The sequence below is a fragment of the Geotrypetes seraphini genome, chromosome 9, assembly GCF_902459505.1.
Source record: "Geotrypetes seraphini chromosome 9, aGeoSer1.1, whole genome shotgun sequence".
NCBI classification, from domain to species: domain Eukaryota; kingdom Metazoa; phylum Chordata; class Amphibia; order Gymnophiona; family Dermophiidae; genus Geotrypetes; species Geotrypetes seraphini.
This window is the reverse complement of record NC_047092.1, coordinates 65,618,310-65,642,481: the sequence shown is the minus strand read 5'-3', so window position 1 is coordinate 65,642,481 and position 24,172 is coordinate 65,618,310. Positions and strand designations below refer to the sequence as shown.

Here is a 24,172-nt window from a genome sequence, read left to right as displayed (position 1 = left end):
ATGTCCAGCCATGTGATTGCAGGTCACCCGCTTTGCCTGGTTCCTTCGATCTTCCCAGACATGATGTCCTTCTCTAGTGATCTCTCTTTTCTGATTGTGTGACCAAAATAAGACAGTCGTAACTTCATCATTTGGGCTTCAAGTGACTTAGCCGGTTTGATCTCTTCCAAAATTGATTTGTTAATTCTTCTGGTGGTCCAAGGCACACCTGACATCCTTCTCCAGCATTAAAGCTCAAATGAGTCAATCTTCTTTCTGTCTTGTTTCCGTGTAGTGTCCAGCTTTCGCATCCTTAACTGGCCACCGAGAAAATGAGTGCATGGATAAGTCTGATTTTCATTTGGAGTGTTACCTCCTTACCTTTGAATACTTTGACGAGAGCCTACTACAGTTTGATAAAAGGAGCCCAGTATTCTTTCATTAACATTTTTTTTTTCAAAGTTTAAAGTTTCCACTTAAAAAACTGGCCATTTTGTTATGAAAAGCCTCTATCAATTTCTAATTTATAAGGCAGTGGCAGATGCTATTATACATATTATTGAATCTCATTCAGTTCATTGTAATTTCTGCCTTAGTGGGGTAGTACATTATTAATTTTTGCTTCTATGAATCTGGTAGTAAAGTTTGTTTTTTGGGGACATATGAGAAACAGAAACACAAAGGCATTCCTCCTGTTATTATGCAAAGCATGAAAATTTAAGAGGTGTGTATTTCCCAAGGATGAGCAATAAAAGCTCTGTATAATCCTTGGGGGAGCAGAGAAGCCACAGCAGCAAAATATGTTGTCCTGCCACCAGGCAAAAAACTTGTGGAAGGTAATTTATGACAGAGCACATAGGCAAATAATTTGAATCTGTAGATATAGTAAAAAACAAAATAACAACCCCCCAATTTTTTTTTTAATGTAGATGCTTTTAATAGGGGTGGTCTGACAGAGATGTGAGCCTCTGGGCACCTATCAAAAATTATTATACTAGATGGAAACTCTAGGAGAGTGGGTTTCCTATTGGTGTGGCCCTCGGGCGTACTCTATTGTCCCAATGATGAGTCTGGTCCAGTTTTTAAGGATGTGCACATGGAAAACATTTTTATTTTCAGATTTTTGGCACTTTTTCACAATATTTGGCCATTTTTGTCAGTTTGATATATACATTTTTATTAATACATATTTTGTAATGCATGCTAGAACTTTTTAGAGCACAGAAACAGACATTGGTCTCCTATTACTAAACCATGGTAGAGCTTTTTACCGTGGGCCGGTGAGGTAAATGCTCCAATGCTCATTCAATTCCTATGAGCATCGGAGCATTTACCTCAATGGCCCACAGTAAGAAGCTCTACCATGGTTTAGTAAAAGTCAGCGTTTATGTGGATTAATTTAAAAGCTAATGCTTGTGGATAATAAAGTTTTTTTAAGGTGCACTAATGAGCAAATGCATGCTAACAAATAGGTGATATGTTTCCTGAATGCTGACTTTTTTATGCAGACACCCAAAAGCACATTTTATAAATCCAAACCTAAGCACGTAAAATGCTGTTCTCCATTCTCAAGTTACATAGGAGGTCTTTCACTAAAATGTGTTTAGTTTTTGGCTTAATATATTATAATGCTGAATATTAATGTTTAAAAAGATACAAAAAAGGAGGCAAAAAATGTCAATAAGGACTCTATGAGTGTGTCTATCAGCTAATCACTCCTAACAAACCAAACCACACAGATACCAAATATCAATTGAAGAATAGGGGCGCTCTCAGTGTGAGGTTGTTAGCGACGGGAGAACAAACTCCAGCGCTTCCACTTACAAAGACGGAGGTGAATAACCCCGCCTGCACACCATCATCGGGCGTCCCTAGTGTGCAAAATCAACTGTGCAGAAATACTAACAATAAATAAATCACAACAGTGAACAAGTGAGAGAGTGAATCAAACTGAAAACTCACTCATAGAGTCCTCCCCAGCCTAATCCCCAAGATACAAAATGAAACCACAGCCAACTTAGCTTTTAAAGCGAGCCAAATGAAGTCAATGAGCATTGCGGGAAACCAAGATAGTCATAGGATCAACCGGTTTCGGGTGAAACCCTTCATCAGGATCTTAAGGCTGGAGCAGAACCGGCCGGTTGATCCTATGACTATCTTGGTTTCCCGCAATGCTCATTGACTTCATTTGGCTCGCTTTAAAAGCTAAGTTGGCTGTGGTTTCATTTTGTATCTTGGGGATTAGGCTGGGGAGGACTCTATGAGTGAGTTTTCAGTTTGATTCACTCTCTCACTTGTTCACTGTTGTGATTTATTTATTGTTAGTATTTCTGCACAGTTGATTTTGCACACTAGGGACGCCCGATGATGGTGTGCAGGCGGGGTTATTTACCTCCGTCTTTGTAAGTGGAAGCGCTGGAGTTTGTTCTCCCGTCGCTAACAACCTCACACTGAGAGCGCCCCTATTCTTCAATTGATATTTGGTATCTGTGTGGTTTGGTTTGTTAGGAGTGATTAGCTGATAGACACACTCATAGAGTCCTTATTGACATTTTTTGCCTCCTTTTTTGTATCTTTTTAAGCACCTTTCGGCAAACTTAGAGGAGTTTATAGTTTAGAATATTAATGTTTGGCAAGCCCAAAACCAATGCTGCACAAAAAAGGAGCATTACCACTATTTTTTATTAAAGGTCATGCTATAACATTTGGATTATTGCGCAGTACCTTCTCTAAGTTACCAGAGCAGTACTCCTGCTTTAACAGTGCATTATCTAGTTAGCACATAGTAAATATTGGGCCCCTTTTACAAAACTGGTAGTGATTCTCCCTCAGCAAGTGCACCAAAGCCCATTCTATTCCTATGGGCTTTGATGCACTTGCCGTGGGGGAATCATTACTGTGGCTTTGTAAAAGGGGCTCTTAACTTGCTAACTGGCTAATGCTTCTACACTGTCTCTCTGTCCATGCCATGCCCTTAACTGAAAAATTTTGAGAAAACCTCCAATAAGGCATGGTTTAATGCGTGATAACAGGCAAACTAGTGCAAAGCCAATTGTGGTAGACTGTTTCTATGTATTAATACCACATTAAGGGCTTAATGCCCTTTAGTAGAAAGACCCCTTATAAAATTACCTGAATCAGAACATCCAACAGAGAAGAAACATCCAAGTCTAAAAAAGAAATTCATCCTAAGTTTGACCTGTTTCAGTCACGTCTAGGGTATGGAAAGGTGCTCTGACTAAGCAGCTGATCACTGTTCAATTCCCCAGTAGTTACTGTCTTTCTCCCTTACTCTTGAAAGTGAAACTGAAAGGGGATACCCACCTAGCTCTATGAGAATTTCCGGTATGATGGACGTTCTTAGCAAGCAGGAAGCAATTCTGAAGCGTTACCCTAGTAGTGCAGTAGACTTTAAAGCAAGGGTCTCAGGTTCAAATTCCACTTTAACTCTTTTTTCGTGGGCTCTCCAGAAACAGACAAATACCTACTGTACCTTAATATTTAAGCTACCTGCAAGCCTGAAGGCAATTGAAATGGTATACATTCAGGTATAGTAGGTATTTGTCTGTTCCTGGAAGACTCACAATTACAAAATAAAAGAGTTAGAGTGGGACCACTAGGCTGCACTGACCACTAGGCTGCTCCTCTGCTTTTTTGTGTCTGAATGCAAGAAAGCATGGGACAGGCACTTGGGATAAGTGGTGTAGTAAGGGTGAGGGGTACCTGGGGCGGTGGGGTCCCTCCCCCGCATGCGTGCATCCCCTTCCCTTTCCCCGTACCCCCTTTGACGTCACTTCCTAGGAGCGGGTCCCAGAAATGACGTCAAAGAGAGCGCCAAAAAGGTACGGGGGAAGGCAAGAAACACGTGTGGCGAGGAGTGGGGAGTGAGTGAGTGGGCAGGGAGTGAGCAAGCGAGCGGGCCTTTCTGTGCTGGCTCCAGTTTCAAAATAGTTGTTGCTGGAAGTCCCAGAAGCCATTTTGAGGCAGGAGTAGGTGTGGGCAGGAACAAACAGGGATTGCTCCAGTTTCTGCTAGCCACCAATGACACAGTTATGGGCTGCTGCTAGTGGGTGGACTGGGAGGAGTGCTCATTTTGTTGGGTGGGGCCTTTTCAGAGCAGAGCTATTTTTTTCTTTTCAGCTTCAGTTTCTGCTGAAACTGAGCAGTCAGTTTCGGTGTGTACCGTATATATTAATGTGCAACAATTGATACTCATATGTTTTTTAAATTATTGTTGTTATATCATTTATTATTTTTTATATGTTTTGTATAGATTTCTGATGCAGGCCTAGAAGTTGAAACATGGCCATGTCAACTCTGATTGCTATTCAGCAATAATAGTGTTTACATCATTTCTGGCTTTCTAGTCCATTTTTTGGCCATCTCCACTGTGTTTGGTATCTCTTATCAACTTTTCCTCCAGGAATTTGTCAAAACCTTTTTCAAATACAATTATATTAACTGGTTTTACCATTTGCTCTATTAACCTGTCTTTTGTTCAAATATTTATTTTCACTCTATAATATTTTCTCCAATTTATTTTTAAATGTACTACTATATACAGTAACTTCTTGAAGTGAAGTGTCCTTTAAGTTTAGTCTTTGTACTTTTTGTAAAAGTAAACACTTGATTTGTGTTTATCTGTTCCGTTTCATTCAGGATTTTATAGGCCTCTATCATATTTCCTTTCAGCCATTTCTTCTCTAAGAGTCATCCCCCTTAATCATTTTGATTGCCCTTCTCTGTATTCAGTGTAACTAAATATAAAAGACACCTGCAAGCCTGAAGGCTATTGAAGTAATGCACATTGAAGTATGTATTTTTCTGTTTCTGGATGGTTCAAACATAAAAAAAAATTTTACAAGCAGCTGAAGTTGGATTTGAATCTGGGTCCCCTAATGCAAACCTTCTGCTCTATTAGGCCCCTCTACATCCATGTTTCATCAATTCTTACTCCAAGGTCCCACTGTTCATTTTTATTGGTCTACCCATACTTTCTTGTCTTTAAAGAAATTATTACCAGCAGGTCAAGTTTTAACCAAATTTTGTTTGCCTAAATTTTTATCCACATATTTAAGAACATATGTTGGGCTAAAAATTCACTTATACCTAGATGTCCAAAATTAGGTCACTTAGAATTAAGATGTTCATGGATGCCTCAATCTTTATTTCTCCCTGCCCAAGTTGTGACACCTTTCATTTCTCTCACCCATCTTCCAGTATTTAAAATTCTCTCCCCAGTTAGCAAGCCCTGCCATTACTATTAGATAGAATAATTTGGCATAGTGACAGTAGTACTAGTAGGGGGAAGATTTCATCCTTCCTGTTGCCAAAGATCTAAGAGTTTCTGGAAAAGTGATGAGATGGGAGGTCTAGGACATTCATGAAGTAGGGGAAGTGAAAGGCCACTCAGTCTTCTCAATGACATTTGCAGTCCACAATAGATTAGTAAAAAAAAAAAAATCTCACAATTTTAAACAATTTTTTTTCCATCAGTCAGTGGTGGCAAGTCACCCTAAAACTCAAATAGGTGAACAAATGCACCAAATTTCATTATCAGTCCTGTGGAAATTGAAAATGTATACCAAAAATAGCTTATAGGCTAATATATATAACTTCTGCCTCAGGGCAGTAATTTGTCTAAAAATAAAAACCAACACACATACAAAGAAAAAATTGGTGAACCTCACTAAAATGTTTTAATACTAGTAAACTCCCATGCCTTCATCACATAGCATCTTCAAGATTCATTAACTGGCCGAAAAATGGTAGCCTTGTCTTTTTATAAACTACTTCTGGATTAGCTCAGAAAGCAGTATCAACCAGTAAAGAAACAAAATCCTATATGACAGATATCCATTCAGTCTCTAAATTTAATCCATTCAGCTCCACAGTATTTAAACAAAAAAATCCATCACTATTCTTTATAACGTAATAACAATTCAATATTACCATCCTCTCTCCCCATCTCTATTGCATCCAGTATTTGCCTTTGAATATCATGTATGGTATGATTCTTTTCCAAACAACAATGGACTAAAGGTGTAGATTGCAATCGGTTCAGAATTCTAGATTTATATTCTGTGAGACAAACCTTGGTGGGTTGAATAGTCTGCCCAATTTACAGTACTCAGTACGGACAGATGATGCCATAGATAACATATTTGGATTGCAGTCAGTATTTAAATGAGCTTATATGATATGCATTGTCTGAGGATCTGTCCACTCAATTCCTTCAATGGTATTATGACATCATTGACAGATGCTACGAGAGACATGTCAAATGTCCATGTCCTGTGAGTATTAATATACTCTACTTGTATTCGCTTGAAGGATAGGATCTCCTCCATATTTTTTTCTCATTAAAGAGCAAACTTTGGTTTCTCCAAACTGCATGGAAATAAATAAATAACTTACCAAAGAACCTTGTATTACCAAAATCCTTGTTATAAAAGGAAAGCTCACAGTCACTCTGTCCTCTTTCATGGTCTCTCGATATGTCAACAAAAGAACTCTCTGTGCGTATTTAGCATGCAAGTATGGTAAGTTTTTCAAACTACAGAGGAAGAATCAATTCAGTAATAACGAAGACTGTATCTTAAACTCTTGAGGTAAAGAACATAATCTTTTGATCCATAAAAAATGACTAATAGATATACTGGATTTCAGATTATATGGTTGTAAAATATCAAAACATAAAAACTTATTTCTCTCCTTTGGTGTCCAGTAAAGAGTTGTGCACAATTGGTCATTGATCATAATAATGGTAACATCCCAAAAATTAATCTGGGACTGTTGGTAAGAAGGGGTAAATTGCAGATGTGAATCCAAAGAATTCAAACAAAAAATTGTTCCAATTAATCTACTTTGTCCAAATGAAAAAAAAATATCAGCCAGAAAGGTTTTCCAAAGAAGAATACCGTATTTTCACGTAGATAACGTGCACCCGTGTAAAACGCGCACATGGGTATAGCGCGCGGAAAACACAAATTTATGTACAGAAATTTTTATATACCGCGCACACCCGTATACCGCGCATGCTGCCCGACACTCCCGTCGCCGCCCGACTCTCCTTTCGCCCGCCCTGACTCTCCTCTGGCCACCCCGACTCTCCTTTCGCCCGCCCCTCCTCTGGCCACCCTGACTCTCCTTTCGCCCGCCCCGATTCTCCTCTCCCCCTTGAAGTCCTGTCCCCACCCTGAAAACCTGATGCCCCCCCCGACGTCCGATTCACCCCAACGCAGGACCGCTCGCACCCCCACCCCGAAGGACCGCTCGCACGCACTCCCACCCGCACCCGCACCCCCACCCTGAAGGACCGCTCGCACCCCCACAGCCTCCCGACACCCCCCATCATGTAGAAGCTCATACCGGTGTCCTGCTGCTTTCTCTTGGCGGTCCTGGCCCTTCCGTGAGCCCTGCGCCTGTGATGCTTTCTCTTCCAGCGGTTCGCCCTTTCTCTAACGTCAAGCCCTCTTGCCCCAGCCAACCGCGGCACCCCCGACACGATCAGGGCAAGAGGGAGCTCAAGCCCTCTTGCCCCCCCGACACCATCGGGGCAAAAGGGAGCCCAAGCCCTCTTGCCCCGCCGACTCCCCAACTCCCTGACAATATCGGGCCAGGAGGGAGCCCAAACCCTCCTGGCCATGGCGACCCCCTACCCCCACCCGCACTACATTACGGGCAGGAGGGATTCCAGGACCTCCTGCCCTTGATGCAAACCCCCCTCCCCCTAACGACCGCCCCCCCCAAGAACCTCCGACCGCCCCCCCCCCAGCCAACCCGCGACCCCCCTGGCCGACCCCCACGACACCCCCACCCCCCTTCCCCGTACCTTTGTGTAGTTGGCCGGACAGACGGGAGCCAAACCTGACCATGTGCCCAAGGCCCCGCCCCCAGGAGGGACCTAAGGCTCCCGGGCCTATTCTGATTGGCCCAGGCGCCTTAGGCCCCACCAGTAGGCGGAGCTTTGGGACGGATGGGCCAATCCGGCCTCATTCCGTCGTTGGCTGCCTGCTGGACAGGCGGGTTTGGCTCCCGTCTGTCCGGCCAACTACACAAAGGTACGGGGAAGGGGGGTGGGGGTGTCGTGGAGGTCGGCCAGGGGGGTCGCGGGTCGGCTGGGGGGAGGCTGTCGGAGGTTCTTGGAGGGGCGGTCGTTGGGGGGAGGGGATTTGCGTCGAGGGCAGGAGGGCCTGGGATCCCTCCTGCCCGTAATGTAGTGCGGGGTGGGGGTAGGGGGTCGCCGTGGCCAGGAGGGTTTGGGCTCCCTCCTGGCCCGATATTGTCGGGGAGTTGGGGAGTCGGCGGGGCAAGAGGGCTTGGGCTCCCTTTTGCCCCGATCGTGTCGGGGGGGGGGGGGAGCAAGAGGGCTTGAGCTCCCTCTTGCCCCGATCGTGTCGGGGGTGCCGCGGTTGGCTGTGGCAAGAGGGCGGGAGTGCGTGCGAGCGGTCCTTCAGGGTGGGGATGCGGGTGTGGATGGGAGCGCGTGCGAGCGGTCCTTCGGGGTGGGGGTGCGGGTGCGTGCGAGCGGTCCTTCGGGGTGGGGGTGCGAGCGGTCCTGTGGCAGGGGGGGGTGAATCGGACGTCGGGGGGGGGGGAACTATGTAAAAAAATTTTTGTACAACGCGCTCACGCGTATACCGCGCAAGGTTATGCACGGTTTGTAAAAACACGTATAACGCGCGCGTTATATGCGTGAAAATACGGTAGTATTGAACTAAATGATGGATAAATAAACTTTTCTTTAAATTGGACTACATATAAAGTAGCCACTGAGGGGGCAATGAAGCACCCATAGCTACCTCCTGAATCTGTTCAATGCATTCTCCATTAAATAGAAAATAATTCCTGCTTAACACTAACTGGGCCAATTTCATCAAAAAGGTGGTAGAAATCTATTGCCCCTCTGGTCTTTCCTTCAATATTCATTCAATTAAGGATAAATCAGCAGATTGTGGAATCATGGTATAAAGGAACGTTATGTCCTTAGTTTCTTATATAGCATTACAGTAGATGGTAACTGAACTGAATCCAAAATATTTAACAAATGGATTGTATGTTGCATAAAATATGTAACTGAAGAAGATGTAGGTTTCAAAAAGTGATCCAAAAATTGGTCCAAAGGCTCCAAAATAGAATTTCTCATAGACATAATGGGTCTCTGTGGCAGCTGATTAATATATTTTGCTTTAAAGTTCTTTACGTTCTAACCCCTAAATACATAACTGACCTCTTCTCCTTCTCAGCCAACAGACACAAGAGAAACTCCCACTTGCACTTCGTTTCTCCCCCGGTTAGAGGTTGCAAACTAAAAAAACACTACAGACACCTTCTCTCACATCAAGCAGCTCTATGGGGTAAAGAACTAGAACAACTCCTCTCGCCCACCACTTACGAGGTTTTCAGGAAATGCCTCAAAACTCACCTGTTCCTGAAGTACCTAGACAGTTGACCCGTTCCTCTCTTTCCCCTCTATAACGGTTCTCTTGCTCTTTCTCCCTCTTGTTCCCCCTTCCCTTAAGTTCTCTCAACTTGTACTTCACTAATCTTTTGTAAACCGCATAGAACTTAACGGTACTGTGGTATATAAACTGTTATTATTATTATTATATTTAGGTACCTCAGGCAAAAAATAAATTCATGGTGTCTGTGGATATTTTGGAAACAAAAAAGTAACTTCTTTAACTGAACATTCCCATGCTCAGCACTTGAAATACCATAGATTTTAATAGCTGTTGCAATTCCAGTGTCAAATCCATATCCAATTTACAATATGCTACAAAATCTGACAATTGCCTATAGGATTCCACCAAAGATTGAGTAGTATTCTGCACCACAATGGCACCATCTTTGTCGACATGTGTGATAACAATCTTCCTATTGCATCATAATCCATTTACTAAAGGGCTTGCCACTGTTGATATGTTAAATATGATGTTTTATGGCAAGAGACAAAAGATTGTTTCCATGTGGTCAAATCTCTAAGAACCAAGCCACAAAAGATAATCAACATTGAATCTAAAGGACCTGGAGGACACCAACAAGAATGAGGCCACTTAATGGAAATGTGAGCTGTATGTGGATATTTCTAAAAAAATATATGCAGTTGAATCTTTCTAAATAATCAAAAAATGTAACACTGGTTTTAAATGGATCATACTTAAGAGAAAGTACAAAATTAAATGCCCTGTTTTCTTGTCCTAACTTTCCCCCTCTTTTGCTAAGGCGCACTAGCCGATTTAGCGTGCGCTAATGCTAATGCGTCCATAGAATATAATGGATGCATTAGCATTTAGCAAGTGCAAAATCGGCTAGCGTGCCTTAGTAAAAGGACTCCACAGTGCACTCACCCCTCTCTTTTACTAATCCATAGTAGAGGTTTCTACCATGGTCCGGGGCGCTTAATGCTCTGATGCTCGTAGAATTCTATGAGTGTCAGAGCATTTAGTGCTCTGAGCCGTGGTGGGGGAGGGGGAGGTTACTAAGACAGTTAGCAGACTGAATATCTCTACACTGAATATCCCCTAATATAGCACATTTTGCTGAAACTCGGCCATGTTGGGTCATTTATTTCAATAAATTGTTGTGATGTCACATTGTCCTTCCTGCTAGTTCCACTTTGTTGTATGGTTATTGTCTGCAGAATTTGTTCTTCCTGGTTTTGTCTCCTTGCTGCTTTGCTTAAAGTGCCAGGAACATCCCCAACAATTACTGAAGAGGTTTAATAATAATAATAATAATAACAACAACAGTTTATATACTGCAGGACCGTGAAGTTCTATGCGGTTTACAATGATTAAAAGATGCTACAAATTGAGTTGAATTAACAAAGTTAGAAGCTAGTGATTTACAGCTCTAGGGATCAGTTATTGTGGAATAAGATTGTACAGGTCAGTTGCCTAAATACTTCAGGAACAGATATGTTTTTAGGTGTTTCCTAAATTCCCCATAAGTAGTAAGTATAAGTTCCAGATCTTTACCCTATAATACTGCCTGATGTGAGAAAAGATGTTGATGATGTCTTTTAAATTTACATTCTCTAACCGGTGGGGAAACAAAATTCAAATGTGAGCTTCTCTTATGTCTGTTGGTTGAGAAAGAGAAAAGGTCAGTTATATATTTAGGGGCTAAACCAAATAGTACCTTAAAGCAAAAACATCCAAACTTAAACTTCACACGTGCCTCCATCGACAACAGGGTTGTAATTTGCTGATAACTGACATTAACTGCAAAAGCTTATTGTGGTTTAATAAATAGACCTCCATGTGTTTTCAACCTAGACAGTATCCCCCAAATTCTGTACAGGCCACCCAAAGGTGGGCATGCAATTTTGGGCATAGATGACAAATGCACATGTAAAGTAATTGACCTTAACAAGCCCTGAATGGCACTAATTACTGGATATACCTCTAACTGCTTTGTGCCCCTATTCTATGACTTGTGTGCTTAATTCATTTTGCATGCAACTCCAAAGGGCATTATGGCCAAGAGCATAAATGCATCTTACGAGGTGGTCCTAAAAAGCTTTCAGCCCAACCAACCAACTTCCTAAATTCTGAGCATTATTTTGCCACTATAGCTGAAAAAAGTGTTATCTTATTTCATTATTACTACTACTACTATTAATTATTTCTATAGTGCTACCAGACGCAAGCTGCGCTGCACAGAGTCACAAAGAATAAGAAAACAGTCCCTGCTCGAAAGAGCTTACAATCTAAACAGGCAAGATAGACAAACAGGATGTCATGGATACATTTAAGGAGAACGGTTAATCAGCAGGCTGGATTGGAGGGCAGAGGAATAGGGTTAAGGATTGAGAGCTATATCAAAAAGGTGGGTTTCCAGTCTGCTTTTAAACAAGAGGAGGGAAGGGGCTTGATGGACAAACTCAGGTAATTTATTCCAGGCATTTTGACATTGTTTCAGGGCATTGATTGAACCATATCCACATCATTCTCTTCTTGGTTGGGCTGAGAACTTTTCAGCACCCCCTCATAGGCATCCCCAGAACTTAGGCATGGAATTATAGAATATGAGGGTGGCTTGAAAAGTTTGGTAAAAAAGCAAGATAAACAACATAATCTCCATTGAGGGCTATATACTTTGTCCAATAAGTTTCCAGGTTTTTTGTACCATAGGAAAAATAGCTTATGAAAAATCTGGAAACTTACTGGACTAATATAGCCTTCAATGGAGACTACGTTGTTTAATTTGCTTTTTTAACCAGACTTTTCAAACCACCCTCATACTTCCATTTCTGCACCTAATTTAATCTAATACAAGATTTCTGAATCACTCTAATACCATTCAAGGTGATTTACATCAATAAGAATTCTAAAGGAAAATACAATTCCTTGGATAAAAAGATGTCCTTATTCTTTAAGTAAAAGTGCTAACTTTACAAACTATCATACAAAAATAGTTTCAACATTCTACAAAATTTCCAGTAACAAACTTCTGTCCTTATTTGTGTAGGTAAATCATTCCAAATAACAATAGCAGCATATGTAAAAGAAGAATTAAATTGCATTTAAAACATATACCTCTAAAAGGGGGAACTGCAATAAAAATGTATTACTCAGTCTATTAGATGAATAATGCAAGCATGAAACGAAGAAAGTGAGATGATCAGAGAGAGAAAAATGTCCCCAAAATGGCATGAAGTGGCATTTGGAAGTTTTGTTTGCTAAAACATCGAAATTGCTGTTTTTGAAACAAAAAGATAGTCATTTTCCTGTTTTGAAAATAGTCATGTTTGCTACTAGAGTTTTGAATGTTTTCCGTAAAACGTCTAAACTCAGATTTAGACGTCATATTAAAAATGCCCCTCTATGCATGGTACATGTTTTTGGAAGTCTTGCCCACACTCGACCCATGATAAGCAAAATAGATGATTATATAGTCATTGATGCTGAAGATACAAACATCATTTGTAACTAGGATGCTCAATATCATTTCTTGAGGTTTGCAAACCAGTCTGGTTTTCAGGATTTTCCCAATGAATATGCATGAGATATATTTGTATACAATGGAGGAAGTATATGCAAATAAATCTCATACATATACATTGGGGAAATCCTGACTGGGTTGAGCACCCTTGATTTATAACATACCCCCCCAATATTTAATTAAACATTTGCTAGTTAATATTCAGCCCTTGGTAGCCAGTGTTTTTAAAGCACTGTCTACCATGGGGTGAATTTGTTCCTGATATTCAGTACTAGACCTAATCCAGCTACTGGAATTGAATATCTGGGCTTCGAGGTTGCTGGAAGTTATGTGGCACTGGTCACTATTCAGTGCTGGTACCTGGAAAACCATCTGGGCAAATATGGGCTGCTATTTTTGTGGTCTTACTTGCCTAGATAGTTATCTGGGAACTGACACTGAATATAGATGATGCCTAGATAACTTCAAGATTCGTCCCTTGCTTTGGACCATGTAGGCACTAGCTGCAAAGTGCCATGGTTTAACTGCATAAAGTATTTTACTCCTGAATCATACAGTGCTGCCTGGTTAATTAGTGCTTAATATTGACTCTTTGAAGTCCACAGATTACATATTTAGGGGTCCTATTACAAAGCTGCAGTACAAAGTGGCTTTAGCACGCCCTTATGCAGGTTCTTCCCAAGTGCACAGGCAAGCAGCAGCAAAATAGCCGATATTCTATTTTCGGTATTAATGGCCAAGTGCTAATTCTGCTATTAGCACACAGCCATTAAGAACAATTACTGCACAGTCAGTTAGGGCCTGATTCTGTATAGGACGCTGGTATTGGTGGCTGCCTAAGAAACAGCTGCTGATCACTTGTCAATCACGCAGTGGCTACTCAGAATCGGGTCTGCACTAGAGAGTTGCGCGGGGACAGAAATCCCACCCGTCCCCACCCGTCCCCGCCAAAGTCCCACCCGTCCCCACCCGTCCCCGTGAGAATCCCACCCGTCCCCACCCGTCCCCGTGAGGAATCCCTCCGTCCCCACCTGTCCCCGCGAGGAATCCCCTCCATCCCCACCCGTCCCCGCGAGGAATCCCCTCCGTCCCCGCCCGTCCATATAAACTTCAGAAATTGTTATTTCATTTAATTATGCTACTGAATTAAAGGCTCTGGTAGAAACCCATTTACAAATAAGCAAAAAGACTTTATTAATTTGAAAATATTAATTGGGAAGAATACATACTTTGCAAATGGGTTTCTACCAGAGCCTCTAATGTTTATAAATTTTTATCAACACAACTAATATACTACTTTATCCTGAAGCAAAATAAAAAAATAAAATATAATTCTTTTCCTACCTTTGTTGCCTAGTTTCTGCTTTCCTCATGTTCTCATTCAATTCCTTCCATCCACTGTCTCTCTTCCTTCTGCATCTTCCATTTGCTCTGTTACTGTGCCTCTCCCTTTCTTCCCCCTTCCAAATTGGTCTGGCACCCATCTTCTTCTCTCCGCTCCCCCATAGTCTGGCATCTGTCTTCTTCCCTGCCAGTGTCTTCTCCCTACTCTCTCTTCCCCATTTCCTTTCAGCGTCCTTCTCCCCGCCATCTTCCCCATGTCCTGTCAGCGTCCTTCTCCCCCCTCTGTCTTCCACATGTGCTTTCAGTGTCCTTCTCCCCCCTCTGCTTCCCCATGTCCTTTCAGCGTCCTTCTCCCTCTCTGTCTTCCCCATGGCCTTTCAGCATCCTTCTCCACCCCACCCCCCCGTCTTCCCCATGTCCTTTCAGCGTCCTTCTCCACCCCTTTGTCTTCCCCATGTGCTTTCAGCATCCTTCTCCACCCCTTTGTCTTCCCCATGTGCTTTCAGCATCCTTCTCCCCCCTCTGTCTTCCACAAGTGCTTTCAGAGTCCTTCCCCCCCCCCCGCCCTTCCCATGGCCTTTCAGCGTCCTTCTCCACCCCTTTGTCTTCCCCATGTCCTTTCAGCGTCCTTCTCCACCCCTTTGTCTTCCCCATGTGCTTTCAGCATCCTTCTCCCCCCTCTGTCTTCCACAAGTGCTTTCAGAGTCCTTCCCACCCCCCCCCCGTCCTTCCCATGGCCTTTCAGCGTCCTTCTCCACCCCTTTGTATTCCCCATGTGCTTTCAGCGTCCTTCTCCCTCCTCTGTCTTCAAGTGCTTTCAGAGTCCTTCCCCCCCTCCTCCCGTCTTCCCCATGGCCTTTCAGCGTCCTTCTCCCCACTCCTTCTCTACCGTCCCGGTTGCAGCACAGCCGGCCAGGTCCCCTTACTTTTGTGGCACTTCCCCGACCGACTGACAACAGCCCCGGTCCGACAAACCTCCCTGCCCTTAACTGCGAATCTAAATTACCTTATTACAGCTGCTGTAAGAAGATAATTTAGATTCGCGGCTACAGGGCAGGGAGGATTGTCGGACCGGGGCTGTTGTCGGTCGGTCGGGGAAGTGCCACAAAAGTAAGGGGACCTGGCCGGCTGTGCTGCAACCGGGGCGGGGTGTGGCGGGGCGGACCGCCCCCTCCCTTGGTAGCCACTCGAACCGCGAGGCTACTTTCCTCCTTACCTGCACTGCCTGCAGCACAGAGCCAAACGGAAGTCTTCCCGACGTCAGCGCTGACGTCGGAGGGAGGGAGGGCTTTGTTTAAGCCCTCCCTCCCCTCCGACGTCAGCGCTGATGTCGGGAAGACTTCCGTTCGGCTCTGTGCTGCAAGCAGAGAAGGTAGGGAGAAGAGCCGCGCGACTGAGTACATCCAGCTTTGTTTAAGCCCTCCCTCCCCTCCGACGTCAGCGCTGATGTCGGGAAGACTTCTGTTCGGCTCTGTGCTGCAAGCAGAGAAGGTAGGGAGAAGAGCCGCGCGACTGAGTACATCCAGCCCCGCAGGTACCCCGCGACCCTCGGAGGCGTCCCCACGGGATCCCCGCGACCCTAGGGGGCGTCCCCATGGGATCCCCACGACCCTAGGGGGCGTCCCCACGGGATCCCCGTGACCCAAAGGGGGAACCCGCGGGATGCCCGCGGGTCCCGCGGGATTCCCGTCGTCCCCGTTCCCGTGCAGCTCTCTAGTCTGCACTCCCAGACAGACTCCTTAAATGTAGGCCAGCATTTTACTAGGTACACCTTATTTTGGAAGAAGCTGAAAACTCTTCTCTTCGACAATTAATTCCATATGCTCCTCCGATCCCCCCCTTCTCTCAAGCCTTTCCTTCAGTCCTCCCCTGCCTTTCCCCTCTCTTTCCTTTCACTGTATGTTGCCTAGAGCCTGCACAGGTTTGTGTGACACACAAATGGAAGATTAGATTAGATAGCATCTGTCTCCCATCTACAGAGACGTGTACCGATGCTTAAGCCCTCCCAAGGCCACTTCAGGGTAAAACTACTCCCATGTCCTACAATGGGTGTGCTTAAACATACCTACGCATCACCAGAGATGCACCACAGAAGCCTTCCTCATAGGTGTCTTTCCTCAACAGCATTTTTTCTAAAATTGTACATCCCGATTGGTTGCCTAAAATTGGAAATCGGGATGCACAGTTCAAGAATCAGCCCCTTAGTGTTCAGGAATATAGATGTGCTGATTAGCACAGACATACCTACTTCCTGCCCCCAGACATGCCAACTCAACCAAAACATAAAAAATATTTTAGTGTGCAGGTAGTGCACACACATCTGGGACTTACCACAGGATGCCTGAGCAGTTTTGTAAATATTTGAGTCTCCTTAATAACTCAATACCATAATTAACCTGGCTATATAAAAATAACAAGAATTTTCTTCATATGTACCAGACAAAATAATAAAACATTTAATTGAGCATATTATTCCTAGTTTAATTTAAATAATCATGATGTACAAAATAGCCCATGGGATACAAATCTAATTGTTAATAATTAGCTAATTAGTTGACTTTTGTGAGAATGTTTTCATCAAGATGAACTGAAAACACAAGGCTAACCAATAAAATCAATGTCTTATCCGCAGCTATTTCCAAGCATCTCTTTCTGAGAACCCCATCATTCTACTCAGTGTGCTGCGGTGGGTCCTGTCCGCACCCTGCCTCCCCCACTGCTTTTTCAAGTAAGTTTTTATGCTTCATCAGTAATGCTTGAGTTATTCTGTAAGCCAAGGCAGCAGGGTTTAATGTGTTCTGGAAAACTAATTGGTGATGCAATGGCAAGGAGCTAATTCCTAAGTAAAATCACTGCGGTCCCATTCAGCAGGCATTCAAAGATTCATCAAACTTAAGCACATCAAGAAACTGTGAAAGCTTTCCAATGTCACCTAGGTCCCTGCACCAGCTCGCGAAAGAAAGCTCCTTGTTTTTGCTTTTTGCAAAGCATCATTATGAAGGAGTACAACTGTTTTATTCTCCAGCTAAGACCTGTTTGTGGTGCACAAGGGCTGGAGTAGCATATTTCAAGGATACTAAAAGCAGAGATGAAAAAAATATTTAACTTTAGATTAGAAGATTTCATTAATTGCATGGTTTATTTTCAGATTAAAACACACTGCAAATAAATTTAATGAAATGTGATAGGTGTTGGATGCAATGTAGTTCCTATTGTGAGACTCAATACCTATAATATATTTTCTTGTATTGGTTAAAATAATTAAAATCTATGCATTGATCTAAAATTCAGAGCCCAGAGTTTAAAAAATATATGAGTAAAAAACAGGAGGTGAGACCATTAAGTAGAATTGGCAATTATGTATTTCGGTCTCTTTTTGTCTGGTTTAAAATTGCAAGCATTTCTCGTAACAAAGTTGAGCTCCCTGGATTTCATAGCGTATGTTTATATTAAAAATAAAAAGTGCTACGTGGCTTCGTGCTGACTTTGTGCATGTGTTTCAAGAATGTTTCAGAAGAGTAGTTGCTAAGCAGAATGATTCTTGACAAGTGAGGCAGCAAATGCTGGCAGCTTAATGAGTTGCAAGTTTCTGAGCGCCTCTTCAGGGGGCTGACACTTTCCCACAGAGCATTTTACATGGCCCAGGCTCCGTTACAATGGGTGACAGCACCATGACCAATCGCCACTTTCACTTTACTCATCCACACGCGACCCCATCACAATTTTTCACTGTGCAGATGAACTTTAGGAACCATTTTCAAATGAAAAGGCCCGGACAAGGGTCAGTTGCCCTTTTGTATGGCCATAAAGCAAAGCTCTGTGTGTCAGTCTTTTCTCCTGTCTCGCATCCCGAGTGGAATTCTGCACACCATTTAAAACACTTGACTGAAAACTAAAGCAGTGAATGAAATTGACTTTTATAGACTCATTCTAGCTCATCTTCCCATATAACTATGTCTACCTGAAAGGGGATTTAGTGGATGAGCTCAGTGTATACAGCAGCTTGCTGAATACATACAGCCTATTATCAACTGTGGGGATTGTTTATTAACCAGGACTGATATGTTACTATTTTGGAAGTGACCTATTAATTGTCCATTTAACTAGAATGTATTGAATTCAAATGGGTAAAATAGAAACCGTGACTAAACCCTTTACTCGCTCCTTCAAGGTGGTCTACCAGGAAAGCAAATGAAGATTGTTGCACAGATTAAGGAGACATTTATCACCATACACGAGGAAAGGCCACATATTCTTAAAAAAAGAAAGTCCATGCTCAAATTAATGCAATATTACATGGAACATGATATACATGTTCATCTGTTATTCACCTTTTAGTATAATTTCATACTTAGTTTCATTCTATCTTCTATTGTTTAAGGTAATAATAATATTACACATATGACAAACTCCTCAGGTGGGCTACTAGGTGTAAGGTCCCTGTAGTCTACTACTAATATACCCCATCCTTTACAAAGTTGCACTAGAGTTTCTAGCACCGGCCACCACGGTAACAGCTCCGACTCATAGAATTCCTAAGAGCGTCGGAGCTGTTACCGCTGTGGCCGATGCTAAAAATGCTAGCACGGCTTTGTAAAGGAGGAGGGATAATGAATTTATTTGTTTAAAAATGTTCTATCCCTTTATTAAAAAAACATGCCCCCCCCACACTTTTACAAAACAACGGTAGTGGCTGCCGCACAGCAAATGCTCTGATGCCCATCACATCTCTATGGGCGTCGGAGTGATTACCACAGCAGCAGCCGCTACTGCGGCTTTGTAAAAGGAGCCCATATATAATATGAACTTAAAATCAAATCACAATACTCTAAAATGACAATTGCCAAATAAAAATGCACAACACATAAAATCATCCTTTAATAAAATACAAATTGCATGAAAACACTGCAAAAATCAAAGGCTGTTATCCATAATTATAGTACCGATATTAGCCACTAAATATTACCGACTGCCCCGACATTAACTGGAATGTGCTGGGGTACTGCATGGGTGAAGCAAGGGCAGAACATGCAGATCTCTGGAGAACAGTGATAGTCGGAACACTAATAACATAACATAACACAATAATGTGCTTGTACACCGCAACAACCTCACAGTTCTGTGTGGTTTACAATAAAGTAAAAGAAAACTGCACCTAAATAAATGATTTCTTTTACTAAGCTGTGGTAAACTTTAGTATATGCTTACCACAGCTTGCAGGTACTTACCACAGGATGCACTGACAGTGGTGTAGCGAGGGTGAGAGGTGTCCGTGGTGCCCCTCCTCTTCCTCTACTCCGCCCCCTACCTCCACACACTCCTTCCCCGCCCCCTCCTGCCATGCGCGTGTTGCTTCCCTTCTTTTATACTTCTGTAACATTCCTGGCACGAGTAGCAATCCCCAAGCTGCTGCAGTGCCAGCGTCGGCTCTTCCTCTGATGTCACTTCCTAGGCAGCCCCCCCTTACTACACCACTGTGCACTGAGTTGTTCTAAGGTAATTTTGTACTCTGCACATGCACACCACACACTAAAAATATTATTTTCTTTTGTGGACGGGGCGTATCTGGGAATGGAGTTAGCGCTGATGTGCTTACTGATTAGCACGTGATAAATGTGTGAGCCATTAACAGCTACAAATAGGTGGCGGTAAGGACTCATTTATTAATCCAAAAAGTCAATCAGAGAGAATATATAGTATAGAACAAAATTCTCACAGACAATATAAACTATGATACTAGAGAATTTCATAAAAAATACAATAAATATAAATGTGCTCGGTGACGTGAACAAATCAAGTAGCCACAGGGAGGCTGAAGAAAGTTCAACTAATTGCCCTACCTGCCTCCATTATTCAAAATATCACTAATGTAATGTGTCTAAAAGGTCTAAAACATATAAGAAAAAATCACTTATCTCAGTTCTTGTAGACTCTCACAGTTCTCTAGGTAGGGAGTACGAACGTTTTAGCAAACAATGAAGTCCTCAACCAGCTGGCAAAAAAACATGTGTGTGTGATCAGTTCCCCAATAAATCCACAGTGAAAATCAAAATTGCAAGAATCAAAACCAAAAAAACCACCATTTAAAATCCAAGTCAATCATAAATGTGCAATAGATCCAAACTCTGTTTCCTCAACACAGATCATGTTTCAACCAGTTCTATCTCAAGAGGAAAAGGACGCGGGTGGAGAGCAAAGACTACACACTACCAAGTTCAGCGACTGAATTTTTTTTTAATGTTTAATATTTCTTTATTGGGCAAAATCAACAGCACACAAAACAGAAAAGAACAAAAATACATCCGCATATCCACACCATCCACCCCATTCGGGGCAAATTACAGACAGAAAGGAACAATGCAAGAGGGAGCAGATGTCAAGATGGTAGCATAAGCCCAATACATAAGTTTATAATAACCCCAAACCACCCTCCCCCACAGTAAACAGGGCAGCCCAAGAACAGAGTACAGATATGGAAAACCAACAACCAAACAACCCAACCCTCCCATCCCCCCCCCTCCCAGACCTGTGTGGGAATTGGTCAATACTGGAAAAAGAAAGAAAAATACAAAGCCAAACAAAAGCATATCCTAGAAAAGTAAAGGAGAATAAAAGGAGAAAAGAAAGCAAAACTCCCCGTCCAGAACAAGAAAGAAAAAGAAAGGAGAAAAGAGAAACCTCCAAGGACAAACCAATCACTGGTAGAGGCCACACCGAACCTCCCCATAGGAATGCACACCCCAATAGATTAACAATTTAACAGCATACTCCTCTCTCGATGCGGAAGAGACAACCAGTACCCCTCCCATACATCCTGAAATTTAGTCCAAAGGCTTTCCACATGCGTCCCCACTGCCCTCCGTTCCAAAAGAGCCAGGTCAAAGAGTGATAAATGCCACTGAGAGAAGGAAGGAGCATGCTGTGCCCTCCAGAATATCAAAATGGCCTTCTTAGCCATAAGAAGAGCTTTGAATACCAACAACCACTGCCCAACAGAGCATCGGGTAAGAGCAGCGCCATCATAAAATAGGGCAATGTTAGGGGTACATGCAGGCAACGAAGGAAACAAAGAGGACAGAAAAGCCCACACTTGCTTCCAAAAGGCCTGTACTAGGGGACAAGCCCAGAACATATGACCTAGAGTGGCAGGGTTCACAGGGACAACAGGCATGAGCAGCAAATCCCGCCCGATAAGCCCTCTGTGGTGAGATAAAGGTTCGGTGAAGAAATTTATATTCCTGTTCCCTATGGAGCATGTTAAAGGAGAAGGTTCGCAGAGAGACAAAACAGTGGGAAATCAAGGTGGATGGAATAGTGCTCCCCAAGTCAGCGCTCCATGCCCCGAAGCACGCAAGGAGGTCCCACCAAGACTGAGAATATAATAACCAAAAGCATCCACTTGGTCCAGTCCATATAAAGACGCCAGCTCGGCAGAAGAAAGAAGAGTCCCTTGGTCAGTAAGAGCATCCCCCACCCTACGAACCCCATGTGCATGCCAATACTGGAAAACTCGATTGTCGCTGCGCGGACTAGATTGTAGGTTTCCCACGATAGGCAACAGAGGAGATATACTATAATTAACACCCAATTGTTTACAAAGCATCCGCCAAACTAGTCTCATATAAGACCAAACCACATGCCCCCGTAAAGCTGGATCCAACTGAGCGGAGGGTGCATGTAACAAAAATAATCCAGAAACAGGACACAAAAAATCCCTCTCCACCGAAAAGGTCAGAAAGGAGGAACTCTCCAGGCACCAGTCTCGAACCTGTCGCAGGCCACACGCCAAATTATATGTTCGGAGATCTAAGAGACCGAATCCCCCTTGCGCCTCCGGCAGCATCAAAATGCGCAGGGGCAAGCGAGGCCTCCATCCCCTCCATAGAAAAACCCGCAGGGCACTATAGAGCTCCTCCAAATCCCTACAGCGGAGCCAAATTGGTAAAGTCTGTAACAAATAGAGCCACCGAGGAACGATCATCATATTGTATAAAAAGATGCGTCCCACAAGGGAGACCGGCAGAGCACCCCACAAGCATAGACTCTCGACAGAGCTCCGAAGCAAAGGCCGCACATTAAGCTCATAGAGGCGCGCCAAGGAGGAAGGTATCAAAACCCTCAGATATTTCACCTACAAGGAGGCCTCCTTCAGGGAGAAATCGGACCACATATGAGATATGTGTAAATGGAGAGGGAGTGCTTCCGATTTGGACACATTGAGTTTAAGACCCGAAATCTCCCCAAACTTCTGGAACAACTCCAACAAAACAGAAAGATTTGTGACCGGATCAGTTAAAATAACCATAATATCATCCGCAAAAGCCATACAACGTAAAGAGGAAGTTCCCACCTCCACTCCAGTGAGCATGGGATGAGTACGAATGCGGAGTAATAAAGGCTCCAAAAATAATATATAAAGCAAAGGAGACAGGGGGCACCCCTGCCGAGTGCCCCGCTGCAATGAGAAAACCGGAGAAGCAGCCCCATTGATCAGCACAGCAGCCGCAGGATTAGAATAGAGGGCACGGACAGCCCTCATATAGAACCCACCTACCCCGTATCGTTGTAGCAACGGAAAAAGAAAGGCCCACTCGACCCTATCAAAGGCCTTTTCGGAGTCAAAGCTAATAGCCAAGGCAGGCAACCTCCGAGAATCACAATGAGCCAAAGCGAGCAAGAGCTTCCGGACATTATGGCCCGCCTGACGACCTCTCACAAAGCCCACCTGATCTACCCCCACTAAAGAAGGAACAAGCAGAGCCAGACGATTAGCCAAGATCTGGGCTAAGATTTTAAGATCAACGTTGATGAGTGAAATAGGCTGATAAGACTCTACCAAAAGATGGTCCTTACCCAGTTTAGGCAGTACGGTAATTAATGCCTGGTTCGAACAAGGGGGGAAGGAACCCCCATCCACCGCCTGCTCATAATACTGTCTCAGTGGATCAGCCACATAGCCGTGCAGAAGACGATAGAATTCCCCACTGAATCTATCCGGACCCGGAGATTTACAAAGAGGTAAGTTTTTAATAACCCCTAAAACCTCCTCCCTAGTAATAGGAGAGGCCAGACTCACACGGTCGGTATCCGAGAGCCGAGGCAAGGGCAGAGAGTCTAGATAGGCCTGAATCAGAGAGTCCTGGTCCACCACCTCCGCTGTGTAAAGGGAGCTATAGAAGGTGACAAAAAGCTTTTCAAAATGAGACTGAGCTGTCACCAGCCGTTCCCTGGTGTCTCTAAGAGAGGTGATGGAGGAGGAACCCCTCCACGCCCTTGTCAGCTGGGCCAACGTTCTGCCTGGTCAATTACCAAAGCGGTGTAACCGATATTTGTAATAAAAGAGGGATTTTTGGGCTCGTTCATGTAAAAGGGCATGGAGCGCTGACTGTGCCACCTGAAAAGCATGCTTATGAGACACAGTGGGGGAATGAAGTACTAAAAGTCTACTCTCCCGTACTCTACGTTCAAGAGCCAAAATCTTAGCCGCCATCATTTTTTTCCGGCGGGCACAGTAAGCTAACACTGCCCCACGAATCACCACCTTGGCAGCCTCCCAAAAGAGAACACTATCACCTGCATGTACCCCATTGAACTCAACATAATCCCGTCACTGTTTCTCTAAATATGGTTTGAAATCAGGGTCAGAGTAAAGCCCCACCGGAAAACGCCAGGGCCCTCCACCACCAGGGGGTCCATCCACGAGACTGACATCCATCCATACCAGAGTGTGGTCAGAGAGAACCACCGCTCCAATCTCAGTCCTATGAACTGCAAAAAAGGAGGAACGCGAAAGAAAAATATAGTCGATTCTAGAAGATGAATCATGCACCCTAGAGGTATGAGTAAAATCCCGCTCTCCAGGATGGAGTGTTCTCCAAACATCTACCAGATCTAAGGC

The 24,172-nt window shown here is 43.6% G+C and overlaps 1 protein-coding gene across 1 annotated transcript in view; it reads left to right on the top strand.

Annotated features, from left to right (window-relative positions):
* The window catches only part of DBX2 (developing brain homeobox 2), a 58,529-nt gene that overhangs the window by 15,587 nt on the left and 18,770 nt on the right, over nucleotides 1–24,172 (top strand). Inside the window, exon 2 of the mRNA XM_033959378.1 lies at nucleotides 16,907–17,002. Coding sequence (XP_033815269.1) covers nucleotides 16,907–17,002 — 96 coding nt within the window. The remainder of the gene's footprint in view (nucleotides 1–16,906; nucleotides 17,003–24,172) is intronic.